Source organism: Squalius cephalus (genome assembly GCF_949319135.1).
Source record: "Squalius cephalus genome assembly, chromosome: 1".
NCBI classification, from domain to species: domain Eukaryota; kingdom Metazoa; phylum Chordata; class Actinopteri; order Cypriniformes; family Leuciscidae; genus Squalius; species Squalius cephalus.
In genome coordinates, this window is record NC_137122.1 from 47476436 (window position 1) to 47500252 (window position 23817).

Genomic DNA, 23817 nt, shown 5'->3' on the forward strand with positions numbered 1-23817 from the left:
GATTTTGTCAAAAAGGTTTCCATCTTGTGTTGGCTGGAGATTTTGATTTAAGTCAATTCCAATTAAAAGATAGTTTAATTTGAATGCTTAATGATGAGTAAAACGTGTAGCTAGTGGTCTCACCCACACATAGATCCCAGTGTATGTTTGAACAAGCTTTTTTTTTAGGTCAAAACTTCGAAAGTAACTCAGCTTGAATAACTCAACACATCTCTCATTCTTTTCCTTTTGTACTTGTTCTCCTTCACCAAGTCTCTTATAGAAGAATGGCCAAATTATATGTAATTACTCGTGTTGCACCTCATAGCTAAGTTGGTCCTTGCTAAGATGTTGTGCAAGCAGAATTTTTGACATTTGGAATTCGTGTCTGCTGATGTTATTTGGGACTTTTGTCATTTTTAGTCATTTTGTTTCAGTGCACATAAGCAGCCAGGTTCATGATGGTTCTGGTATGCTTACAAGTTTTTTTTCTGGTAGTTATCAAGTTTAGCCAGGTGAGAAGTTTGAGTCACGCCATTCTATGTCGGTGGTGAGTCTGAGAGTCATGTTAAGCGTCCTGTTCACACATAACTGAGACTTGAACACTAAACTGGCCTCACACAGGATGCACTGTTTAAAAAATGCAACTCTTTTAAGCCGGGGACACACTTAAACGCCTGTAAGACCGATTATGAATGTAATTTGATACATACGACTGATCAGAGAGAGATAGTTGCGTTCAGTCTGTGTTCATAGTCGGTGTTTAAAGGGTAACTCTCACCAAAATTTAACCTATAGGCTCTTTTTGTTAATCTACCCGAGTCAAACTTTCGTGTATGACCTAAAACAAAAATACAGTCAATCTTAAAAGTGGCGTTTACATTCTAATTATGCCTTAGGGGATATATATCACCAGGGGCTCTACACATGAACTTGAGCATTGACTACATTGTTTGTGTACACAAAGTTTACTAAAAAGAAAGGTTTTGTACGACTTTATCAGTTAGTGTTTCCGGTGGCTGGAATTTTGTCAGTCAAAAGTAGTCGATCTACGAATGCAACGTAATGAACTGACTCCATATGGGGAAATATCATGAACTTGTAATTTCAATGAAAAGCATGATAACTTAAGCCCTATTCGCACTGGATTAGTATTATCTTGGGACCTCATGTGATTTAGAAATTACCCACCCACATCTGAATTTCGTGTGGTGTATTCACACGGGATAAACGAAGCTTGTGATTTTACTCGAAATTACTGACTTATCTCCCGTATATGATGTCAATAGGCTATTGCTTGGAAATGTCTTGTCATTATTATAGGTCTGGCTGTATGATATATCATAAACAGAAGAATGTTCCTTGCCACATGCTGCTATACATGTCATCCATCTCCATCTAATCATTATTTTTATTTTTGCTCTTCTGATTGTTTTCAGCTTTCTCTTTCTGCAAATTGTATAGTTGTATGGTGTACAGCGATATGACCCAGTACCCAAAATACTATCAAAACACTCCAACGCAGCCTCCATTCTTTGCGAAAGATGGATAAAAAAGCGCACAGGAAACAAAAATCTTGAAAAAATGATAAACGACCCCGCCAAATCACAGAGATGCCGATTCGCACGGGACTAATATTATCACAGGACCTCGGTGTTCGGCGAAATATGGTAGGTCATATGCGGGGGAATTTTTACTTTACAAATTATGGACATGGCCGATTCGCACGGGATTAAGATCACAGACAACCTCTGCCATTATTACAAATGACTTGAGGTCACCAGGTAATACTTATCCTGTGCGAATAGAGCTTTAGATAAAAAATTATCCGTGAATTTATATGGAAACAAGCTTTAGGAGCTTTCCATCTTTACTGTACGTTCACATCGCCGCCGGCGAGAGCGGCAAAATTCGCCCTGCCAACGACGCCGGGGAAAGATTCGGGGACGCTCTGATGCTCTGACGTAGATCAAAGGCGTGATCTTTTTAAACCAATGTTTACAGGATTGCGTTCTCTGGAATCCTCTCAGGCGGAGGACTTCTACATTCTGATTGGTTGCCGCCGAACCGCGTCATAGCTTATTACCATAAAGTTGACTTCACTTCAATTCTCCTCGCCGCTCTCACCTTCCAAGATGCGCCGCGCCTCCCTCGCCTCTCCTCATGTTACGTTGCATTCGTAGATCGACTACTTTTGACTGACAAAATTCCAGCCACCGGAAACACTTAACTGATAAAGTGAGTCATACCAAACCTTTCTTTTTAGTAAACTTTGTGTACACAAACAATGTAGTCAATGCTCAAGTTCATGTGTAGAGCCCCTGGTGATACTTTATGTTGTGTCGAGCCTTCTCAGTGTTTTAAAAATAGCGATTTTTGATGCTATCATAGAAGTGCCCCATGCACTCCCATTCAAAAGGCATTTTGTCCTAAACCGAAAATACGGTCAGTCTTAAAAGTAGCGTTTCCATTCTAATTATGCTTTTACACAAAAGTTTGATTCGGGTAGATTAACAAAAAGAGCCTAGGTTCAATTTTGGCGAGAGTTACCCTTTCAAACCTGCTGCAGTCGTTGCAAGAGTCTGTAAGTGTGTTCAGTTGAGTCTTAGAATGTTTCAGCTAGTCGTTAAGTGTTTTGTCGGCATTAAAAGATCTGAATATTTAAAATTATTCATTTATCAGCCTTCAAGAATATTATAAACACTTTTGCATGGACTATTATGGGTTATTCTGATGTACTCCTACAATAGTTGTACACAGGGCTTGACATTAACCCCCGCCAACCTGCCAAATGCGGGTGGATTTCAGCTGTGGCGTGTAACGCAGTCACTCCTATTAGCCACTTTGGCGGGTTGAATTTGATATAATATACATTTTCAGCTGTAGTCTAGGCATCTAAAATAATATACTAAGTGCAGTCTAGTGTTGTCAAAAATTTTAATTTTCCGATACATTCGATACTGAAATATCTGAAACTGTTCCGCAGGAGACACAATTCCAGCCGCTCGTTCTCGCTTTCTAATCTCTCGGACAGCGAGTGACACACAAACCCGCGTCCCTTTACTCACTCGTTTCATTTGCTCTGGATGACTATTGTTTGTTACAGGGCTTGCATCTTGCCATGGGATTTCGCGTATTGAGCATAATACCCCATGGTATCTATTGATGTTAAAATTGTGGCCAGTGAAAATGCTGAGTGGCTAGTAACTTTGGAAAACCACTAGCCACAGTGGCTGGTGAGCAAAATAGTTCATGTCAGGTCATGGTTGTACAGTGCTGAAAGACTTTCATATTGTAAGGTGCGATTAATTGTCACTAGCTATGTTTCCAGATTTAATTTATGCGAATAACTGGAATATAGCATAAACAAATTAATAAAGCAGTGTTTCCATACTGTACAATGTTTTTAAGCAAACAAAATAGATTTTTTTTTTTTATTCCGTTTATTTATTTATTATTATTATTTTTATTTTATTTTTTTAACCAGTGCATTTACAAAACCAATTACGGAATCTGTCCCATTTTGTTACCAAGTTTCCAACTCCGCTATTCATGTACATGAGAAACCTACAACCAGTTGCATTCGTCGTTGCCATCCTCTGATCTCTGGCTCTATTCCTTTATGAAACATTATGCATAAACTTCTAAGAATATCTAGTGGAGAATCACTAGTTATATAATCCAAATGATCGGACTGATGTGATGCTTGAAGCTATAGAGCATAAACCATTCCCTTGCTCTGGCCCTTCATCTGAATTTGAATATGAGTTTGCATTTTGAATTAAATTTCATTCTTTCAAATGTGTAAATACCCTGTAACCATGTCATGTTTTCTCCAGAGATCTGGTCTAGCTAATCAGAGATCTAATTTCGCATATGTATTTTGCATATGTCTTTTTCCGATTTTAATTTACTATAAGAAATATGATAGTTTAGTATTTTAGTTTACTGTTTGAATTGGTAAAAAAAAAAAACACTTATCTGTTTACAATATGTGCTATGTTTAACCTACAATACTGTAATTATGATATGACTAAAGATATATCACACATTCCTTGCATGCTCACAACACCTACTAAAAGATTTTATGTCAATTTATGTTTGTTTTGTATGAAACATTGGTTGTGTGACTGGCCCTTTAAGAAGGCGTGTTGAAAGTGGAACCACCAAATTCTTGCTTAAGATCTCTTCTTAGAATCATCTTAAAAAGAAAAAGAAATGAAAACTAGAAAAGCAGAAACAGAGAGTTCAAATGAGGTGGTGCTTCCCTTTAGTAGGTTTATGTAATGCTTCATACTGGTCCCATAATATCTTCCAGCATCTGTGATCCAATTTGAACCCAGTGTCTGCTGATATCAGCATCTCACTTGGCACACTGACTGGACTGTCAACACTGTTCAACCAACAACAATGATGCCATAGAAAACACCATCTAAGAAGCAATTTCTTAGTGTTTTCCTTAATTAACTTAACTTTTTTTTATACATTTATTTTTAATACAATGCATAATCAGAAAAAAAGTAGGTTTGGGAAACTCTTTTGAAAGCAGTTATAGCAAATCTATACCAGGATTCTACTCATCTTACGTTAGCCACTCTACATGGCCGCTCGCTCTAATATTAATGCTAACCTAGAATAATGTGCGCATATCTAAGTGTTTGTGTGGAGAGTGGAAGCTAAATTAGTACAGCACTTGCAGCATGACATGTTTAACTTAACGTGTATTTCTTTCTAAAGATGCTGTACTGCGGAGATAAGTCAGCGTTGTTATCTTTGCCGGCGACATTGACTCAGAAAACACTTGTTTATTAATAAATATATAAAGCATAAACAAGCAACTAGTCGACTAATGGCTTAAATGAACAACTACAAGTTGACTAGAAAAATCTTCAGTCCGGGGCAGCACTATACACTACTACACGGTTGAGTACATAGTGTATAGTGCACCATTTGGGACAACACTAGTGTTACAGAAAATAAACACTGCAGCTTTAAGGTTCAAGAATTTAAATGTTTTTATTGCAGTAGATCTGCAGATATTTGTATTGCAGACATTAAGCGTGTAAAGCTCTAAAACGAGTCTAAGATGAAGATATTTTGTGCGCTCTTACTCGTAATGAGTGCATGACTAGCCATGCTCTTTATTGGGTGGGTTACACACACACATACTCCGTTGAGTCAGTGAACAGGTGATAAGCAGTGTATTTAAATACATGCCATGTTTCCCATTATATCTGTTAGTAAAAGGTCAGACGCCTGCTATACTCATCAAAGCCATTTGCTTTCCAAATCCTTTTGATTATACGAAGCAAACTATATACTCTGTAGAGAGAATATAGCAAGTTGTTTGGATAGAAATGGTCTTTCCAAAATAGAAATAAACAGCTATGACAGCAGATGGCAACTTAAGGGGATCTTTACAGCTCTCACCCAATAACTGTCTGGATCTAAATATGGAGCCCAAGGGGAAGGAAAAGCCACCAGCAAATCTGCAAATGTGTATCTGCTCTTTTAGAGTATTCCTAGGCCCTACTTTCACTGTCTTCTCCCTTTCACTTCCTGTGTGTGTCTGCGCTTCCTGTCAACTTGAATGCCCTATTTCACTCTTATCTGCCTTGTCTGATCACTCTTGACTGAGTCGACATGCTTCCCCCATTAAAACACATTATTACAACCTTAGAAATAAGTACAATTTGACCTTTTGATGCATCAGAATCATCAGGCCTGATTGTAAATTTATAGTTTTTCTAATTTCAAATTTATTTGCAGTTTGTCCTTTTTAATTTAGATTTTTTATCATCAGTTTTCACTCTAACTTTTAGTTTTAGGTTTATATATATATATATATATATAGGCCTTTTAGTTTTTTTTAATAGGCCTAGTTTAAGTTTAGTTAGTTTTGGATTTAGTTTTAGGGTTACACTTTATTTCAGTAGTCCACTCAAGACATTTTGCTGACTATAAATAACTTTGCATGTACCAACTTATTCTTCTAACCCTGAACCTTAACCTTACAGTCTACTTATGCTCTGATAATTAGTTGGCATGTGGTTGCAAAGTAACTTACAGTTAGTAGAATGTCTGAAGTGGACACAAAAATCTACAATAAAGTGTAACCGCTTCTGCTTTTTGTATTTTTGTAATACCAAAGAGTACTAAATGATAACATTACAATTGTCAGGGCTGTCTATAGAAGTCATATGTTATAAAATAGTTTGAAATATGACACTATATTATACTTATATTGACTATTCTGCATAAAAACCTAAAACTAAAATCAATTTGTGGCCAATTTAAAATATTTCTGAAAATATTTTGTTTTTCAGAATAAGTTAATAAAAATGTTTGGATGTATTTTAAGTTTACGTTAATGATGCTAATAACACTATGTTGGTGATTGATTTAGTCACAGTAGATGTGTTACTGTTGAGAATCATTTAAATCTGTGTTATTAGCACAGTGAATCGCATATCCTGGATTGGCTTGACGTGCATGTGGTTACAGGGACTTTCTGCTTAAATTCTGATTACATAACCTAAAACAAAATTAAATGTCTTTGGGCTCTGCACAAAGTCTCTACAGACATCTATGAATGCAGTTATAAGAGATTTACTACACAAACTAATTGTGTCTGTGCCCTAATTTTCACCTTTTCTGCCTTAGTAGTTTCTCACTGGAAGATAAACGACAAACATTGCCATGTTTTTGACTGTGGCGGACCATTGTGAATGTCAGCTTTAGTAATTGGTCTGTCCATAATTTCGATGTCAGATAAAGCAACTGTATTTTATCCCAATTATACAATGAATCCCTAATATCAAGATTAGACATTATGTTTAATAGGGTTTTAGAGCTGAAAATGATGATAAGAGTTCACACAGATGAAGTGGTTTTTCACACTAACCTCATAATTTCTCTCTCACACACTGTTCTCTCTACAGGCGGAACTGCATTCTGTCTTTTTGCTGGTCAGGGTTAAAGGGCGTTGTTTATGTGTGTGTGGAGCTGCATGTTGCTGTGTGCAGTGCATGAACCACTTTGACCCCATAGACCAAAATCTCTCAATAAACGACTACAGCACTCATCTTTTTCTTGCTTCTTTCCAGCCCATTCTTTTTTTCTCTTTCCACATGCTGTCAGAGAATAATAACAAATATATAATATAAGAGATAAATTCAGTGTCTGTGGCTTTGTAATTCTCATTCATTGTAGGCAGAGTGCAATGTATAATGGACATCAAAATGAAAGATTGAAGTGGTCTTAAAAAGTACTTGAATTTAATTGAATCAAATTAAACTTGATTTTACATATTTTTAAATGATTTTACATGATTTTTTTAATATAATTACTGTATAACATTATACAGTAATTATATACAGTATAATGTTATACAGTAATTATATAATGTTATACAGTATATTATAACATGAAAAGGGATGGAAAGGAACAAAAAAACTTGCAGTACACAATAGAAAATAGGAACAAAAATCATTCTCAGTTGTTTCAGACTGAAAACGTTATTTTTAAATACATTTCGCAATTATATTTATATACAGGGTTCCCACGGGTCCTTGAAATACTTGAAAGTGTGTGAATCTAAAAAAATTATAATAATTAAAGGGCCTGGATAGTTTTTGAAAATAAACATACATAGATACAGGTCCTTGAAAGTGCTTGAATTTATTTTGTGCAAAAAGTTTTCTGAAAAAAATCCATATTATTCCCTGAGGTCCGCTAATGTGTTATTTCGCCAACACTTCGTGGCCTATGCATACTAGCTTGCTTGATTTACGTTAGTTACGCGCATTTATGCGTTGCGTTAAGTGTTTCTCGCTTGAGGTTTATGTTGTACGTTGCCATGACATTCATGTGAGCACGAAACTACTACGATGGTACCTCAACGTTTAACAGACACACCGTGAAACATTGCAAAAAAGAGCTGAAACCGCTGAAACATGATGCCTGGAAAATGCAAGTTTCAAGATATTTGGCTCACCAAAGAAAATTACAAAGAATGCTTCTTAAGATAATGTAAACCAATCAGCTGGAAAAACTTAAAAGCATATTCATATATCTTAAAATTTCTCATTAAATGAGCCTAAGCTCTTTTCAATAAAATCCATGCAGTTAATATCAGATCATTTTAGAATACAGTATAGGATGTACCGGATATTCTTCAGTTTTATGCAAAACAGAAATACGACAAATAGAATATCAGATCTCTGTCATATGGCCAAAAATAAATGCAAAAAAAAGCTTTTTATGTTACCTTGCTCTTACTTGAAATGTGTCCCCACATTAAGTCCTTGAATTTGAGGGTATTGGACCTGAAAGGTCCTTGAAAGGTCCTTGAATTTGAAGTTAACCAAGGTGTGGGAACCCTGTTATACACATGCATACATACATACATACATACATACATACATTCACCTAAAGGATTATTAGGAACACCTGTTCAATTTCTCATTAATGCAATTATCTAATCAACCAATCACATGGCAGTTGCCTTCAATGCATTTAGGGGTGTGGTCCTGGTCAAGACAATCTCCTGAACTCCAAACTGAATGTCAGAATGGGAAAGAAAGGTGATTTAAGCAATTTTGAGCGTGGCATGGTTGTTGGTGCCAGACGGGCCGGTCTGAGTATTTCACAATCTGCTCAGTTACTGGGATTTTCACGCACAACCATTTCTAGGGTTTACAAAGAATGGTGTGAAAAGGGAAAAACATCCAGTATGCGGCAGTCCTGTGGGCGAAAATGCCTTGTTGATGCTAGAGGTCAGAGGAGAATGGGCCGACTGATTCAAGCTGATAGAAGAGCAACTTTGACTGAAATAACCACTCCTTACAACCGAGGTATGCAGCAAAGCATTTGTGAAGCCACAACACGCACAACCTTGAGGCGGATGGGCTACAACAGCAGAAGACCCCACCGGGTACCACTCATCTCCACTACAAATAGGAAAAAGAGGCTACAATTTGCACGAGCTCACCAAAATTGGACAGTTGAAGACTGGAAAAATGTTGCCTGGTCTAATGAGTCTCGATTTCTGTTGAGACATTCAGATGGTAGAGTCAGAATTTGGCGTAAACAGAATGAGAACATGGATCCATCATGCCTTGTTACCACTGTGCAGGCTGGTGGTGGTGGTGTAATGGTGTGGGGGATGTTTTCTTGGCACACTTTAGGCCCCTTAGTGCCAATTGGGCATCGTTTAAATGCCACGGCCTACCTGAGCATTGTTTCTGACCATGTCCATCCCTTTATGACCACCATGTACCCATCCTCTGATGGCTACTTCCAGCAGGATAATGCACCATGTCACAAAGCTCGAATCATTTCAAATTGGTTTCTTGAACATGACAATGAGTTCACTGTACTAAAATGGCCCCCACAGTCACCAGATCTCAACCCAATAGAGCATCTTTGGGATGTGGTGGAACGGGAGCTTCGTGCCCTGGATGTGCATCCCACAAATCTCCATCAACTGCAAGATGCTATCCTATCAATATGGGCCAACATTTCTAAAGAATGCTTTCAGCACCTTGTTGAATCAATGCCACGTAGAATTAAGGCAGTTCTGAAGGCGAAAGGGGGTCAAACACAGTATTAGTATGGTGTTCCTAATAATCCTTTAGGTGAGTGTACATACATACATACATACATACATACATATATACATACACATATATAGAATTGCAACATTTCATTAAAAATAAAGTTTTAAAGGTAGGGTAGGCTACCAATAGCGAGCTAGCTTAGAAAGCATATATAACGTCACAGGTTTCCATCTCTTCCAAATTACTGTAGTGCATTTGACATAAACATAAGCTTGTTGTTTTGGTTCAGGAGGAACTGTAAAAGGTTTGTGCTGTTTCGGTTGCGGTGCTCGATGACTGAAGTCTGTTTAACTCTGCATAAGTATGAAAATACATATGTTGACAGGCAGGTAGGACATCATATTGTTGCATTTGGACCGAATGCAATGATTGGACGAACATTTTATGGTCCTACGCTTTCCACAGACGTTATATATACATATAAATACATTTAGACCACTTAACTTAGTGATTGCTATCAGGATGTGAAGAGACTTTCAACCAGCATAACAAAAAAAAAATTAGGAGCAAATCACCTACCTTCCTTTAAGTCTGAAACAATTCACCCTTTTGAATTCTGTGGTTTTAAGTGTCAGGACATAATAAAAAAAATAATATGGTCTTTATCAGGTCTTGAAATTACATAAATACAACTTCAGATGAAAAACAACACATGACATATTACATTGTGTCATTATTTATTTAACAAACATAAAGCCAAAAAAAGCAAACTAAGTACGCCTTGTTATTCAATTGCTTGTAGAACCACCTTTAACAGCAATAACTTGAAGTAATTGATTTCTATATGACATTAGTCTCTCACATCACTGTTGAGGAATTTTGACCCGCTCTTCTTTACAACGTTGCTTCAGTTCATTGAGATTTGTGGGCATTTAATTATGCACAGCTCTCTTAAGGTCCCGCCACAGCATTTCAATTGGGGATGCAACGAAATGAAAATTCTGTGTAGAAACAAAACCGAAAATTCTGGATGCACTTGGCCCAAAACCAAAACCGAAAATTACTTTTTTTTTAATAATTATTAATTTCTTATTTTAAATTAGTTTTTTGTATAATTGTATTGATATTAGATGTTTTAATTAAATTCAGTAATTTTATACAATTCACTTTTATTTAAAGTAGGCTAACAGACCAAAATTGGACAGAAATATTTTAAAATAATATTAAAGCTACAATATGTATTTTTTTTCGCCACCAGAGGTCGCATTTTCAAAACGATAACAAAGACAAAGCTTGATGATGAAGGAGAGTGGAACTATGGGAGATGTCGTTTTCACCATCCAGAGATGTATAGAATTCACGAATCATATAAATTATATATCAGCTAATAAATTAGTTTTTGTATTACCTGTACATTTGATCACACTATGTTATGTCATCGTAATGAATTAGCTGCCAGGAATGTGAAATGTAATGTTTTCTGTGAAAGTGGTTTTTGAATATTTTATTACAAAAATCTTACATATTGTGCCTTTAAATATCAATATTCTTCATTCAGCTCTATGCAACAGAATCAGAGTAACATATTTATTTTTTGATCAATTTTCAGAATAATGTATATTCCTACAAAGCTATTATTATCTGAGCATGTAAGCAGATAGCGGGGAGCGGATCAGTGAACGAGAGTGTAGCGTCATTTTACCAGCGTTGCCACGGCTATACCACACCATGTAAAAGCAAAGTACGGCTTGAGCAGGGCAGCTTATATTTTCGGCTCATTTTTCTGCCTTTTTTGTCTTTTGGCCTAAAACCGAAAATGCCATTTTCTGCCGATAATTTTCGGCAATCGAAATTTCGGTGCATCCCTAATTTCAATCGGGTTGAGGTCTGGTCTTTGACTAGTTCAGCAAAGTTTTGACTGACTAGTTCAAAACAAAGTTTTGAATGACTTAGGCCAGTTCAATCAACACCTTTATTCTTTTCTTTTTCAGCTATTCTGTTGTAGATTTGTTGGTGTGCTTGTGATCATTGTCCTGTTGCATGACCCAATTTGGGCTAAGCTTTAGCTGTCAGACAGATGGCCTCACATTTGACTCTAGAATACTTTGGTATACAGAGGAGGTCATGGTCTACTCAAAGACTGCAAGGTGCCCAGCAGGTCCTGCGGCTGCAAAACCAGCCCAAATCATCACCCCTCCACCAGCACGATGGACAGTTAGTATGAGGTGTTTGTGCTGATATTCTGTGTTTGGTTTTCTCCAAACGTGGTGCTGTCCATTAAATAGCCAAACATCTCCACTTTGGTCTCGTCTGTCCAGAGGACATTGTTCCAGAATTCTTGTTGTTTGTTCAGATGCAACTTTGCAATAAGCCGTGCTGCCAATGTTCTTTTTAGAGAGAAGAAGCTTTCTCGGGGCAACCCTTCCAAACATGCCATACTTGTTCAGTCTTTTTATAATTCTACTGCCATGAACTTTAACATTTAACATGTTAACTGAGGCCTGTAGAGTCTGAGATGTAGCTCTTGGGTTTCTTGTGATTTCTCTGAGCATTGCACAGTCTGACTTGGGGTGAATTTGCTGGGACGTCCACTCCTGAGAAGATTGGCAACCGTCTTGAATGTTTTCCACTTAATAATAACAATAATCTTCCTCACTGTAGAATAATGGACTTGAGATTGTTTAGAAATGGCTGTATAACTCTTCCCAGATTGATGGCAGCAACAATTGCTTCTCTAAGATGATTGCTGATGTCTTTCCTCCTTGACATTGTGTTTTAACACACACCTGAACGCTCCAGACCAGCAAACTGCCAAAACTTCTGCTTTTATAGAGTTGACCACACTTGCTGATGATCAGTTAATCAAAGACATCTGATTAGCAGCGCCTGACAGCTACTTACCCTCCTAATTCCTATGGAAGCAGTAGTTTGTCACACATGGCTTCTCCATTTTGGCCTAGTTTTTGTTTAATAAATAAAGACAAGTACTCAGACTGTGAATCTGCTGGGTTAAACTGTCTCTCAGATGTGCCTGTTGCGATATTATTTTTATATTTTGCATGTACAAATGCGTATGTGCGTCTGAAGTAAAGAGATGCCGTGTAATATGCTGTTCCTGTTTCAAGGTCTTTATATTTGTATTTGTATAAAAATAACATGTTCACCTAATCCAAACTAAAAAGCTATGAGAAGTATAAGCAAGTTAACACACTGAAGCAAAACCGTTGCCTGCGATCTGCGGCGCAGATCACAAGTTTTCTATTTATGATATTTCTAATTTACCGAAAAATGTTTTCCATTTCTCACAGCTCCTTTTTTAAACAGAGAAACTTTATACATTTATATGTCGACTTAGGTTTAATAGTCTTTTCACTTTGTATCTTTTTGCCTTCCAGCACTGAAAAGTTCTGCGTCCTTTCATGAGCAGAGACGAAGTTTAGAACGAGCTAGGGTAAGTCCTACAACAAAGGTTTATTTATTTTTCACTCTCACTTTATTCCTCATACTCTCCTCCTGTATCTCAGACTGAGGACTACCTGAAGAGAAAGATCCGCAGTCGTCCAGAGAGGTCAGAGCTGGTCAGGATGCACATTCTTGAAGGTGAGTATTTTAATAACACCCCCTACAGTTCCAACACAGACACACACCTCACAGAGAGAGCAAGAGGTTAAGACATATAGACTGGCTATCAAAAAGTTTAAAACAATATGACAGGGTTATATACAGCATGTATAACTGTGTGTATTTCCTGTATATAGAGACGTCAGCGGAGCCATCTCTTCAGGCCAAGCAGCTTCTGCTGAAGCGAGCTCGTCTAGCTGACGACCTGAACGATAAAATCTCCCAGCGGCCTGGTCCGATGGAGCTCATTCACAAAAACATCCTTCCAGTTCACAGCAGCCTCAAACAAGTCATCATAGGTACTAAATTAAAGCCAGAAACACAATAATGATCACACGGCAGAGTAAAAGCTTTATTTAGTTATAGACCAATATACAAGCCGAAAACAGTTAGCCATTTAACATGAGTGGTAGTTTCCCCTGGTATTTGTTCTGTTGAATTCATTTGAATTCATTTATCTTATTAACTTACTGTATACTATTATGTATGTATTTCTTATTTTTTTCATCCTTATGTTGGATTTTTATAATATATCTAGGACTACAAATAACAGTTAGGTTGATAATCTGTCAGTTATTTAATAAATATTTAAAAGATTAAATATATAATAATAATATTTTTAATACATTTATTATTAACCGCTCATAACATATATCATATTCATATATATATATATATATATATATATATATGCTATACGTTATGATTGATTACTGCTTTCAAAATGCATTTTTTGCCAGTTTAAATAACTAGAAATAATATTTATTATAAATAAGTAAAAAAATACATAATAAATAAATAATATTATATATATATAATATTAAAGAAAAACAAAAGCACAAACCTACTGTAACTGGAAATTGGAAAGAAATTGATTGTTGATTATTTTTTGATTATCAGTTTTGTTGATTGGTTGTTGTAGTCATAATTATATTGCCATTATATCAGCCAAAATATTGGCATTAAAAATAAATCAGGCCAGGACCAGTTTTAAGATAGCAGTTACAGCTTATTGAACTTTCACACTCTCTTTCATACTCAGCATACATCTAAATCTTTATCTGTCTCTTTATTCACAGTTTTTTGTGAGTGACGAAGCAAAGCAAAGCTCTATTTTAACGAGTTGGACAATTTTCCCTTCAACACTTACGTTCGCATTTATATTCCTCTCACTCAACATTTCTTCTGGATCATTCCCTTTTTTCCTCAATCTGCAGCAAATCCATTCACAGGCACTTCACTTCTCATTCCAGCGCCGCTGTTAGGTGGTATATGCGCATTCATCTTCATATTTATATCCCGCCACGTTCCTGCAGCGGTGCAGAGGGCGATAATTTGATGCTGAGTTATGGTAATGAGATCGGTGTGCGTCAAACACCAAGTTAAATTAATTAGAGGGGAATTTACATTCATGTTCAAACAGTATATGCCACTCTGTGGTGGCAAGAGTCGATTAACCGTGAAGTTTATGCAGCGTCACACAATGCAGCACAGAGAGGGAATGCTAAAAAGATGTTTGCACAGAATGACTTAAACTGTTTTAATCCCTAAATAACCTAATTAGAGAGTTAATGATTATCGGCATAATGCCACACTCTCAGAGCACGAGCTCAAATTAAATAGAAATATAATGCAGTGGCGTTTAAAGGTTTTATTATTCACTATAGGACAATATTAGTGCAGTGTAAGTGAAACAGGGAAATGGTGCTGTTCAGAGGTTTACTTTGTGCTTTTTCTTATTTAAGATCACTGAGTATTTCTAAAACAATTTATTCATTTATTTATTTAATGGCAATATGAAAAATCCCATGTTTTAGCTATAGGCATGAATCGTATTTCTTTACTTATTTCATTACACCTGGCATAAAATAAAGTGAAATGCAACTGTGAAAATAAACACTCTTTAAAATGCAAAAAAATAAAAAATACATTGAAAATAAACAAAATAAAAGAGTAAAAACATGTTTTTTGTGCCTGTCATCAACCTCCTGGATCATCCTAGCACCCACCACTGATGTTGACTTTAGAAAATGTACAAATCTTGCATGTTTACCCTAACCATTCTTCTTTCGCTCTCTCGCCTTCAGAGACGGAGTTTCCAAAAGTAGAAGCAGAGAGCTCTTCGTTTGATGAGGAAAGCAGTGACGCTTTCTCACCAGAACAGATACTCTGTCAGGACTCACCCCTTGTCCACTTACCTTCTCCGCCTGAGATACCAGCCAATGAAACAACACCAAAACAGGTGCCATATCATAATTTTCTCATATAAAATTATACCTCAGAGTAATGGAAGTATACTTTGGGCTATTGCAGCGTCGACGTGAAGCATTTTAGCTCATTTAAGACTGTTCTTATGAGGATATTTGCCCAAAACAGACATTTTGACAATTTTGTGGGGGTTTTTTTTGTGTGTTCAAAAAACACAAAATGTTATGGCACACTGTTTGAGAACTGCTTCACAGACAGCGCACCAGTACCGAATTTACGCGCTTGAATGGTTTAAAAGTACTTGAATGAATGATGATCATAGGATAGGCCTACACGCGAACCATCCTTGGCCAGCCGCTCTCTCTCACTTCACGAAGCTGGCAATCCAGAAAGCGGGATCATGCACTGTAACGCTAGCCAAAGCATGTCAGGAAAAAAACGGATGCTGCATTAATTGTGTTAAATATTTTTAATGCGTTATTAAGAAAGAAAATATTAATCAGAGAACTTTACATGTTATTTTTTACAGGCCATATATATATAATATAAAAATGAGATGTTGCATTGGCAAATAGCTGAAATAAAATAAGTTTTAAGTTTATTAAGTTTAAGCAGAAGTACTAAAATACTTCAAGTGAAATAAAATTAAAGCTAAATAGAAATATCTTAAAATAACAAATGACAAAAGCACATAACAAAATTATTAAACAAACTAAAATTGAAATGAAATCTGAACATATAAAAATGAAGGTTAATTCAAAGTTTTAATATATGTAAGGAATAATTGTCAACTCGAAGCAATAATTCAATGGCCCCGGAGTCAATTAATTCCGCTTATACTACTTTTACCACACTTCAAGACATTGTTCAGATGATGTATTTCAAGACATTTGTCAGGTTTTTGTCCTTAAAACACTCTTGTGTGTAGGACTAATTTCTTACACATCTCATCTCCATTGCTAACTGATGTCATTTTAGAGCTATGGAGGCTTGAGCCACTGATATCAGACTAATGCAGTTTTTAGAGAGAGAGAGAGAGAGAGATTAAGCGTATGTGAATTACCTGAGTTTGTGTCTCTCAACAGTGTTCGTCTCTATTGTAAGTTTATCTGGTCCAAGAACAACGCCGTTATTACGTCACTAGTGAGAAATGTCATGTAGCTTTTAAGTTGCTAAACTATTTTACTGATAAAAATGTCAGAGCAGCGCCGACAACACGTTTCTGTGCTTTCATACACAGTAAAACATAATTTTGTGGCAAAAAACATGTAAATAATTTGTCGTTTTTATCCTATTGTTTACTTTATCTATTTGCTTGGTCAGTGTCGTTGTTCTTTTGCTGTTGTCGGCTGTAAAAACCTATAGCTAAAATAACTGAAATAATTTGGCGAAGTGATATGGAACTGTAATACTAAAATAACAATGTAAACAGTATGTATACTTCTAGCGCATAGTATTGAGTGTCTCAAACACATAGAGGTAGTCTCAATTTGTTTTCCATTAAACCTGTGCAAATCTTGGCAGTTTCAGTAAATCCCCTCTGGCTTATAAATAATAATCTATCATCATCAGAATATCACACACTCACTTGGAAGTCTTCGTGTAGCTCCTCATGCTCAGTCAGCTCTCTAGAGCTCTGAATTATTTGCAACGCTCACCATCTTCCTTCAGCTCATTAAACATCCACTCAGACACTTTCGCACACACTTATTCTAACAAGCATGCATGTAATCGCACTTGATCATCTGCACGCAATAATGTTTTGGTCCTGAAGTCACATTTACACACACATGCCCGCACTCTCTGAATAAAGTCACGCAGTCGTGATGGAGTTGCTTAAGTTCATGTGCTCCTCCTGTCCTGTCCTCTCTTAGGTCCCGCCCCCTCCTCCTCCACCTCCGCTGCCAAACGCAGCTGGCCCCGCCCCTCAGCAGAAACTAGCCAATGGAACAACAGGCCACAAGCAAGCTCCTGCACTACAAAAGGTGACGGTTCCTCATTTAACCCAGGACAGCTGTAATTACAATTTAAAGTCTTGCACACGTGTCCTATCAATCACAGCGCAATAATGCCACAAGATAAATCCTTTTCCATGCTAGCATTAGTTTTTGCCCAATATTTTTGACATATTGAGAATATTTTGGACACTATTATGTAGCAATTAACTACATTAATTACTATATAAATGTATGTATGTATATATGTATCCAAAACGTATCCAGTTATTATGAAAGACTGGAAACGTCTTTATCATCAAAATGTCATTGGTCAAAAGGTGACATTCCCCTACTAGTTTAAAGATTATTATCCCTTTGACTTGGGATGGGGGTTTGTCTGAATAACTTAACATGTTAATGCTTAATCATAATCTCTTTCTGTCTTCTTTAGGGTGGTAAAGTGAGTAGTGAGCGCCCTGCTCAGCGCTCTAAGAAGGTGAGAGACAATAAACCCAAAGTAAGGAAGCTGAAATATCACCAGTATGTTCCTCCGGACCAGAAACCTGAGCGTGAGCCTCCGCCTCTGCTCGACTCCTCCTACGCCAAACTCCTCTATCAACAGCAGCTCTTCCTTCAGCTACAGATCATAAACCAACAGCAGCAAAACTACAACTACCACACCATCTTACCTGCTCCGCCCAAGTAAGATACGCCACATACACATATATGTATGTTGATTATGTATTGAACTATGCATGTTTTACAAAAAAAAACATTTAAAAAAAAACTTGTAATAAAAAAGATAAATATATATATTTTTTAAAGGATAAATAAAAATTGAATATATATAAAAAATATATAAAATATAGTATATATAATATATATAAAGAAATATTGAAAAAAAATGTGTATATATTTATATATATATATATATATATATATATATATATATATATATATATATATATATATGAAGAGTTCAGATGCAAAAGCATGTAAGTGCCATCTGAAATTTTCTTCTAGAATGATAGAATGATATTAACTACATTAGTTAGCATGAACTAATAATGAACTGCACTTATACAGCATTTATTAATCTTTGTTAATGTTAATTTCAACATTTACTAATATTTTATTAAAATCTTGTTAATGCACTGTGAACTAACATGAACAAACAATGAACAGCTTTATTTTTATTAACTAACATTAACAAAGATTAACAAATACAGTAACAAATTTATTGCTCATGGTTAGTCCGTGTTAGTTATTACATTAACTAATGTTAACTAATGAACCGTATTGTAAAGTGTTACCATGTTTTTTGAAAACTCTTGTGCTCACAGAGGCTGCCTTTATTTGATTTAAAAAAGTAAAAACAGTAATAATGTGGAATATTATTATAATTTTAAAATTCAATTTCATAATATCTAATGTATTGTTTTATTCCTTTTGATGATAAAGCATTTTTAGCAGCCATTACACATGATCTTTCAGAAATTATACTAATATTATATTTTTTCCTCAAGCTTCTTTGATGAATAGAAAGCACTGCATTTATTTGAAAATATAAATTTTTCATTTTTGATAAATTTAATGCTTCGTTGCTGTATAAAAGTATGAAATTTACTGACCCAAACTTTTGAACAGTAGTGTATATATTACTGTTATTATATTGTTTTTTACACTTTATTTAGGCCTCCTGCTGATCAGCAGCTTGCCTCAGCCAATGGCCCATCATCATCTAGGAATGACACGCAACCTCAGTCAACATCCACTAATCTGACAGGTCAAAATCAGCAGAACACTGCAAATGGAGGCGGGATTAAAATAGGGCCTCTGCCTCCTAACCTGGATGAGCTAAAGGTTGAATCACATGCTACACTTATCATTCTCAATTACACTACTCATTACAGAATGGCTATTTAAATTGTATTAAATCAAATGAACTCCTGTCACATCCTGTCGTTCTCTTCATTTCCTGCAGGTGGCAGAGCTGAAGCAGGAGTTAAAACTGCGGGGCTTAACTGTCTCGGGCACCAAAAATGACCTTATTGAACGGCTGAAGAATTTTCAGGAGCAGCACGGTGGCACCAGTGCACCAACATCTTCTAAAACCAACACGCACTCAACAGCTGCCCCTGTTGCGGGAGGAGACTCTTCCCTCTACCAGTTAAGAGACAGGGGCATGGTGGTTGCTTCCTTCCCATTCGTTGCCACTGCTGAAAGGGGCGGAGCTCAGGTGACAGCACCACAGATAATGCAGTTTGGCAGCACTAGCTCCTCCCCTCCGGTTTCCCCCGCCCACTCAGAGCGCTCATCGACTGGACTGAGCCCAGATGAAACGAGCTGCAATGGGGATGCTTTTGGGGAAATGGTAAATGTTTTTTTCTATGCTTTCTTACCACTAGCATTCAGACAAATGAAAATGGGTAACTTCTGGATTAGCGATAGTGAAACGTGTACAAAGTGGCATTTACAGAAAACCTTACACTGTGTCTGCAATGGAAGGGACAAATGAAGCATTGCACCACAACAGCTAGAGGCTGTCTAGTGTCAAAACTGCATGACACTTCCGAATGTTCACTCACCACAAACCAATCAGATGTGAGCTTGAGGCTAGACTTCAGCAACAGTGAAATGAAAATAAATTCCTACTTTATTTGTAATGAAAATATGTTGGTTATATAATTTATGGTAATATTTTTGTTTACAATAATTTAGATTATTTCAGAATAATAATTCGGCTAGACTTCAGCAATGGTCAAATGAAAATAAAGTCCCACTTTTAATTAAAATCTATTGGTTATGTACAATAATTGATAATAGTATTATAATCAATTGTATAAATAGTAATTTAAATCATTTATTTTATTGAATAAAATAATTAGGCTAGATGTTAGCAAAATCCCACTTTATATTTTAATGAAAATCTGTTGGTCTAATTATCGATCATAACAATTAAAATGAATTATTTCAAAATAATAATTTGGCTAGACCTCAGCAACAGTCAAATGAAAGTAAAAGCCTACTTTATTTTAATGAAATATATCTGATGTAATAATTTATAGCATAATAATTAATTGTATTAATAATAATTTGAATAATATGTTCCAAATGAATAATAATAAAATAATATAATTTAGTCATTATTTATATCTGTGGATCATACGATTATAAAATTCATTGCTATGAATTGTATTTGTTTATAGTTCTATTTATTCATTCATTTGGTTAAAAATAAAAGTCCATCTACATTAGAATGACCGCAACATCACACTGGCTTGTAATGATTAGAAAATATTTAAAGTGCCCCTGTTGTGCTTTTTTGAATGTTTCCTTTCATGCAGTGTGTAATACAGCTGTTTGTAAAGTTTAAATGTCAGGAAAAAATTAAGTGACAAATAAAGTTATTGTCTTTAAAAGGATGAGTTCTGACCAATCAGAGCAGAGTTGGATCGCGGAAAGGAGGGGTTTAGAGAGACTGAATCTTCAAACAAACCTCTTTGAGAAATTAGGTGTACAATGTATATTATGAGAACATTTATGATAAATAAAATGTATAGCAATCAATTATTTATTTCTTACATTCATAATAACATTATCATTTTTAATAGTTTTTTTTTTTTAGTTGCTAAAAGTCAGAAATCACACAGTGTGTTCATCAACTAATTGCACATTGCAGTATGTCAGCTGCTTCCAGCGTAGACATTTCTGTTGATTATACTTTTGTCTCAGAAGACACTGTATTCCTCAAGTATGGAATTATTACATGTATACAATTATATACTGTAAGTGTGTGAGTATTGTTGTAATTAGTAATATTATGAATAAGAGCTCATAATATTTATGTATGTCTCGTTTAGGTGACCTCTCCTCTTACCCAGCTGTCCTTGCAGCCTTCTTCCCCTCTCCCCACAGCGATCTGCATTAAAGAGGAGCCCGGCAGCCGGACGTCTCCTTCCTCCTGCTGCCTGCTGTCCCAGTCTGCTGCGCCCCCTGTAGACAAGGACCAGATGCTGCAGGAGAAAGACCGGCGCATTCAGGAACTCACACGCATGCTTCTGCAGAAGCAGCAGCTGGTCGAATCGTTGCGCTCGCAGCTGGAGGGCAAACAGGTGGGCGTGTCGGTCCCAGTCAAAAAGGAACTTTCTGTTGTCACTATGGAGGCGGTCAGGGCAACCATAAAGGAAGAAGTCATAGAGGTGTTGGAGGAGAGTGAGATGGTAATAGAGCCACAGGTGTTCCCGCAGGCGGAGCAGCAAAGGACGCTGGAGCAGGACCGGCAGCAGCAGCAGCTCATAATGCAACAGAATCAGCGTAACCTGCAGCAACAAGCACATCAGAGGAAGAGGAAAACACAAAAACAACAACACAACCAACAAAAACAAGTCAGTACAGTGTTTCTACAGCATTTTCTGACTCACCCTAGCACTATGTTGCGGCCCCCTGGGGTTACGTTTGTGGCACAGCAGTAGTCGGATGCTTTACTTTTAATTGTAATGCAAAATCGTGGAGCATCTCACGTTTTTAACTATCCTTCTGTCTTTTCCATTTTCCCAGCAGTTGCCTCAAGCACTTACCAACCAGCAGTCAAGTCCTGTTTCTTCATTCCCAGTGGACGGACTTAACCCAAACTCCACCCCCGCGATAGTGACCGACAGTAATGGCAACCAGTTCCTGCTAACACTGTCAAATCAAAACACAGACGCACCAGCCAGAGGCCGCCGCCCCCAGGGCAAAGTAACCAATCAGATCAAACTACAGGTAATACTCATGGCGTTGAGCCTCAATGCTTAAAGTTGTCAGAGTCTATACATTTATTATGTAATCATTGAGGTTTATGTCATTTTCAGAGACTACAGTCTACATCCACAACATTTCCCAACCAATCAGTGACTGAATTGCCTAACAATAACACTCAATCTGAACAGCCCATACAAACTGTCATTTTGAAACAGCCAATCAAAAAGGTTTGTTCAAAACCACTTTTTTATTCATTGTACTATTTGGAATGAAGTACTACTGAATACTGCACACTATACACATTGTGTTTAAAAAAAAAAAAAGTTAGTATGTGAAACAATACTTTTTGAATACAGAATTCTTACATGATCACATGATTTTGTGTAAAAATGTTAACTTTTGTCAGTCTGATCAATGAAATGAAAAAAATATAAGTCACAGATGATATTACTTCTATTTCAATCACCACATGCCAGGTCAAGTCACAATGCGCTTTGCATTGTGGGATACAGAATACTGTGCATTGTGCTCTGATTATATACTGCATGTTTTCACAAATGTTAATAGGGGAATTATATGCATATAGAAAATATGCACACTGCACACAGTGTACTTGTTACATACTTCTAAAAGCGTACTGTCTGAGTAGTGTGCTAGTATGCTATTCTGAATATAGCCTTCCTTCTTTAAGCTGTCAGTGTAATTGAGAGTCTATGATAGCTAATAGGGAAGGACTTTTGCAGAAAATGACCATCTTTCCTTCATATAAATTAATGATATGTATAAAGCAGCATCACTTATTCTTGACAAGTCATTGAACACAATTATGAGGCTTTTAAACTCGCTTATTAAAATGTTAATGACTAATCACTGTCACTGGTGTTCAAATGAGGGCTGCATGCACGGGCTATTAGCCCATTAACACTGGGACTAATTGAGATGCATGTTTTTACTTTGACAGGCACTAAAGCCAGACCTAAACGTGACGACCAATTACAAAACATCAAGCTTTACATCAATCTCAGCACCATACAAGCTCCAACCGTTCTTCTCTCCAGTGGAGTCCATGAATGACACGGAGCCCGTCCCCTCATCTCCCAACAACAACAACAATGTAAGTGTTTTGTTTGTGTACGTACTAAAGATCTGTTCCAAAACCTTGTTTGATGCCCATCTATAGAAGCCTTTTACATTATGGTGCCTTCTAATATACATGTTATTTTAACCAAATTCGAATGTAGCATCGCATCAGCTATCCTGGAGTTCAATCCAAAAAGAAAAAGAATAGTTTTTGAGTTTGCTCTTTACAAGAAGCATTGCCTCATGTAAAGCATGCCTTGAGAAAAAGAGATCTCAGAACACCTAAGATTAAGAATGGTTGACTGTGTAAAGCTGGAAAGAGTTTCAAAAACGGGTTTTTGGAGCAGAGCTTATGTTTGTGTCTGTACTCTATGTAAAGACTGTCTTGGGGCCAGCAAGACTCTTTTCTACAAGTAAATAACAAAATCTGTGTCGTACGAGGCAGGAATTCTAATAGGAACTTCAGTCGAAATTCAGTTGTGTCTAGACTGCTATAAGGCACAGATTCTGTTAGTGGAGTACAGATTTAAAGGTCTGTGATATAAATAGAGCTCACCTTATTTGTGGCAACATCTTTAGACCTTTATTGCAACATGTATGTTAACTATTTTGGTAGTTTGGCATGGCATCATGTACCTCACCAACTCTACTTAATCTTACTCTAAACGCTCTTTTAACCACATTAAGAA

General features: G+C 36.5%; 1 protein-coding gene and 1 long non-coding RNA gene across 12 annotated transcripts in view; one reads left to right on the top strand and one right to left on the bottom strand.

Moving 5' to 3' along the window:
- mrtfaa (myocardin related transcription factor Aa) overlaps positions 1-23817 on the top strand; it is a gene marked incomplete at its 5' end in the record, with an annotated part of 37372 nt that overhangs the window by 11638 nt on the left and 1917 nt on the right. For 3 of the 11 annotated variants that reach the window (XM_079891026.1, XM_079891024.1, XM_079891021.1), the window contains 12 exons: positions 12935-12990; positions 13064-13139; positions 13298-13459; positions 15248-15402; positions 17243-17353; positions 17757-18007; positions 19000-19168; positions 19290-19679; positions 21169-21693; positions 21866-22069; positions 22159-22275; positions 23010-23168. In XM_079891026.1, coding sequence (XP_079747152.1) covers positions 12935-12990; positions 13064-13139; positions 13298-13459; positions 15248-15402; positions 17243-17353; positions 17757-18007; positions 19000-19168; positions 19290-19679; positions 21169-21693; positions 21866-22069; positions 22159-22275; positions 23010-23168 — 2375 coding nt within the window. The remainder of the gene's footprint in view (positions 1-12934; positions 12991-13063; positions 13140-13297; positions 13460-15247; positions 15403-17242; positions 17354-17756; positions 18008-18999; positions 19169-19289; positions 19680-21168; positions 21694-21865; positions 22070-22158; positions 22276-23009; positions 23169-23817) is intronic. The other 8 variants (XM_079891025.1, XM_079891029.1, XM_079891022.1 and 5 more) reach the window with 5 other exon arrangements.
- Positions 13127-17177, bottom strand: LOC307170094. The gene is made up of 2 exons (XR_013823291.1): positions 16957-17177; positions 13127-13462 (listed from the first exon to the last, which is right to left on the bottom strand). It is a non-coding gene; the product is annotated as an uncharacterized lncRNA (long non-coding RNA).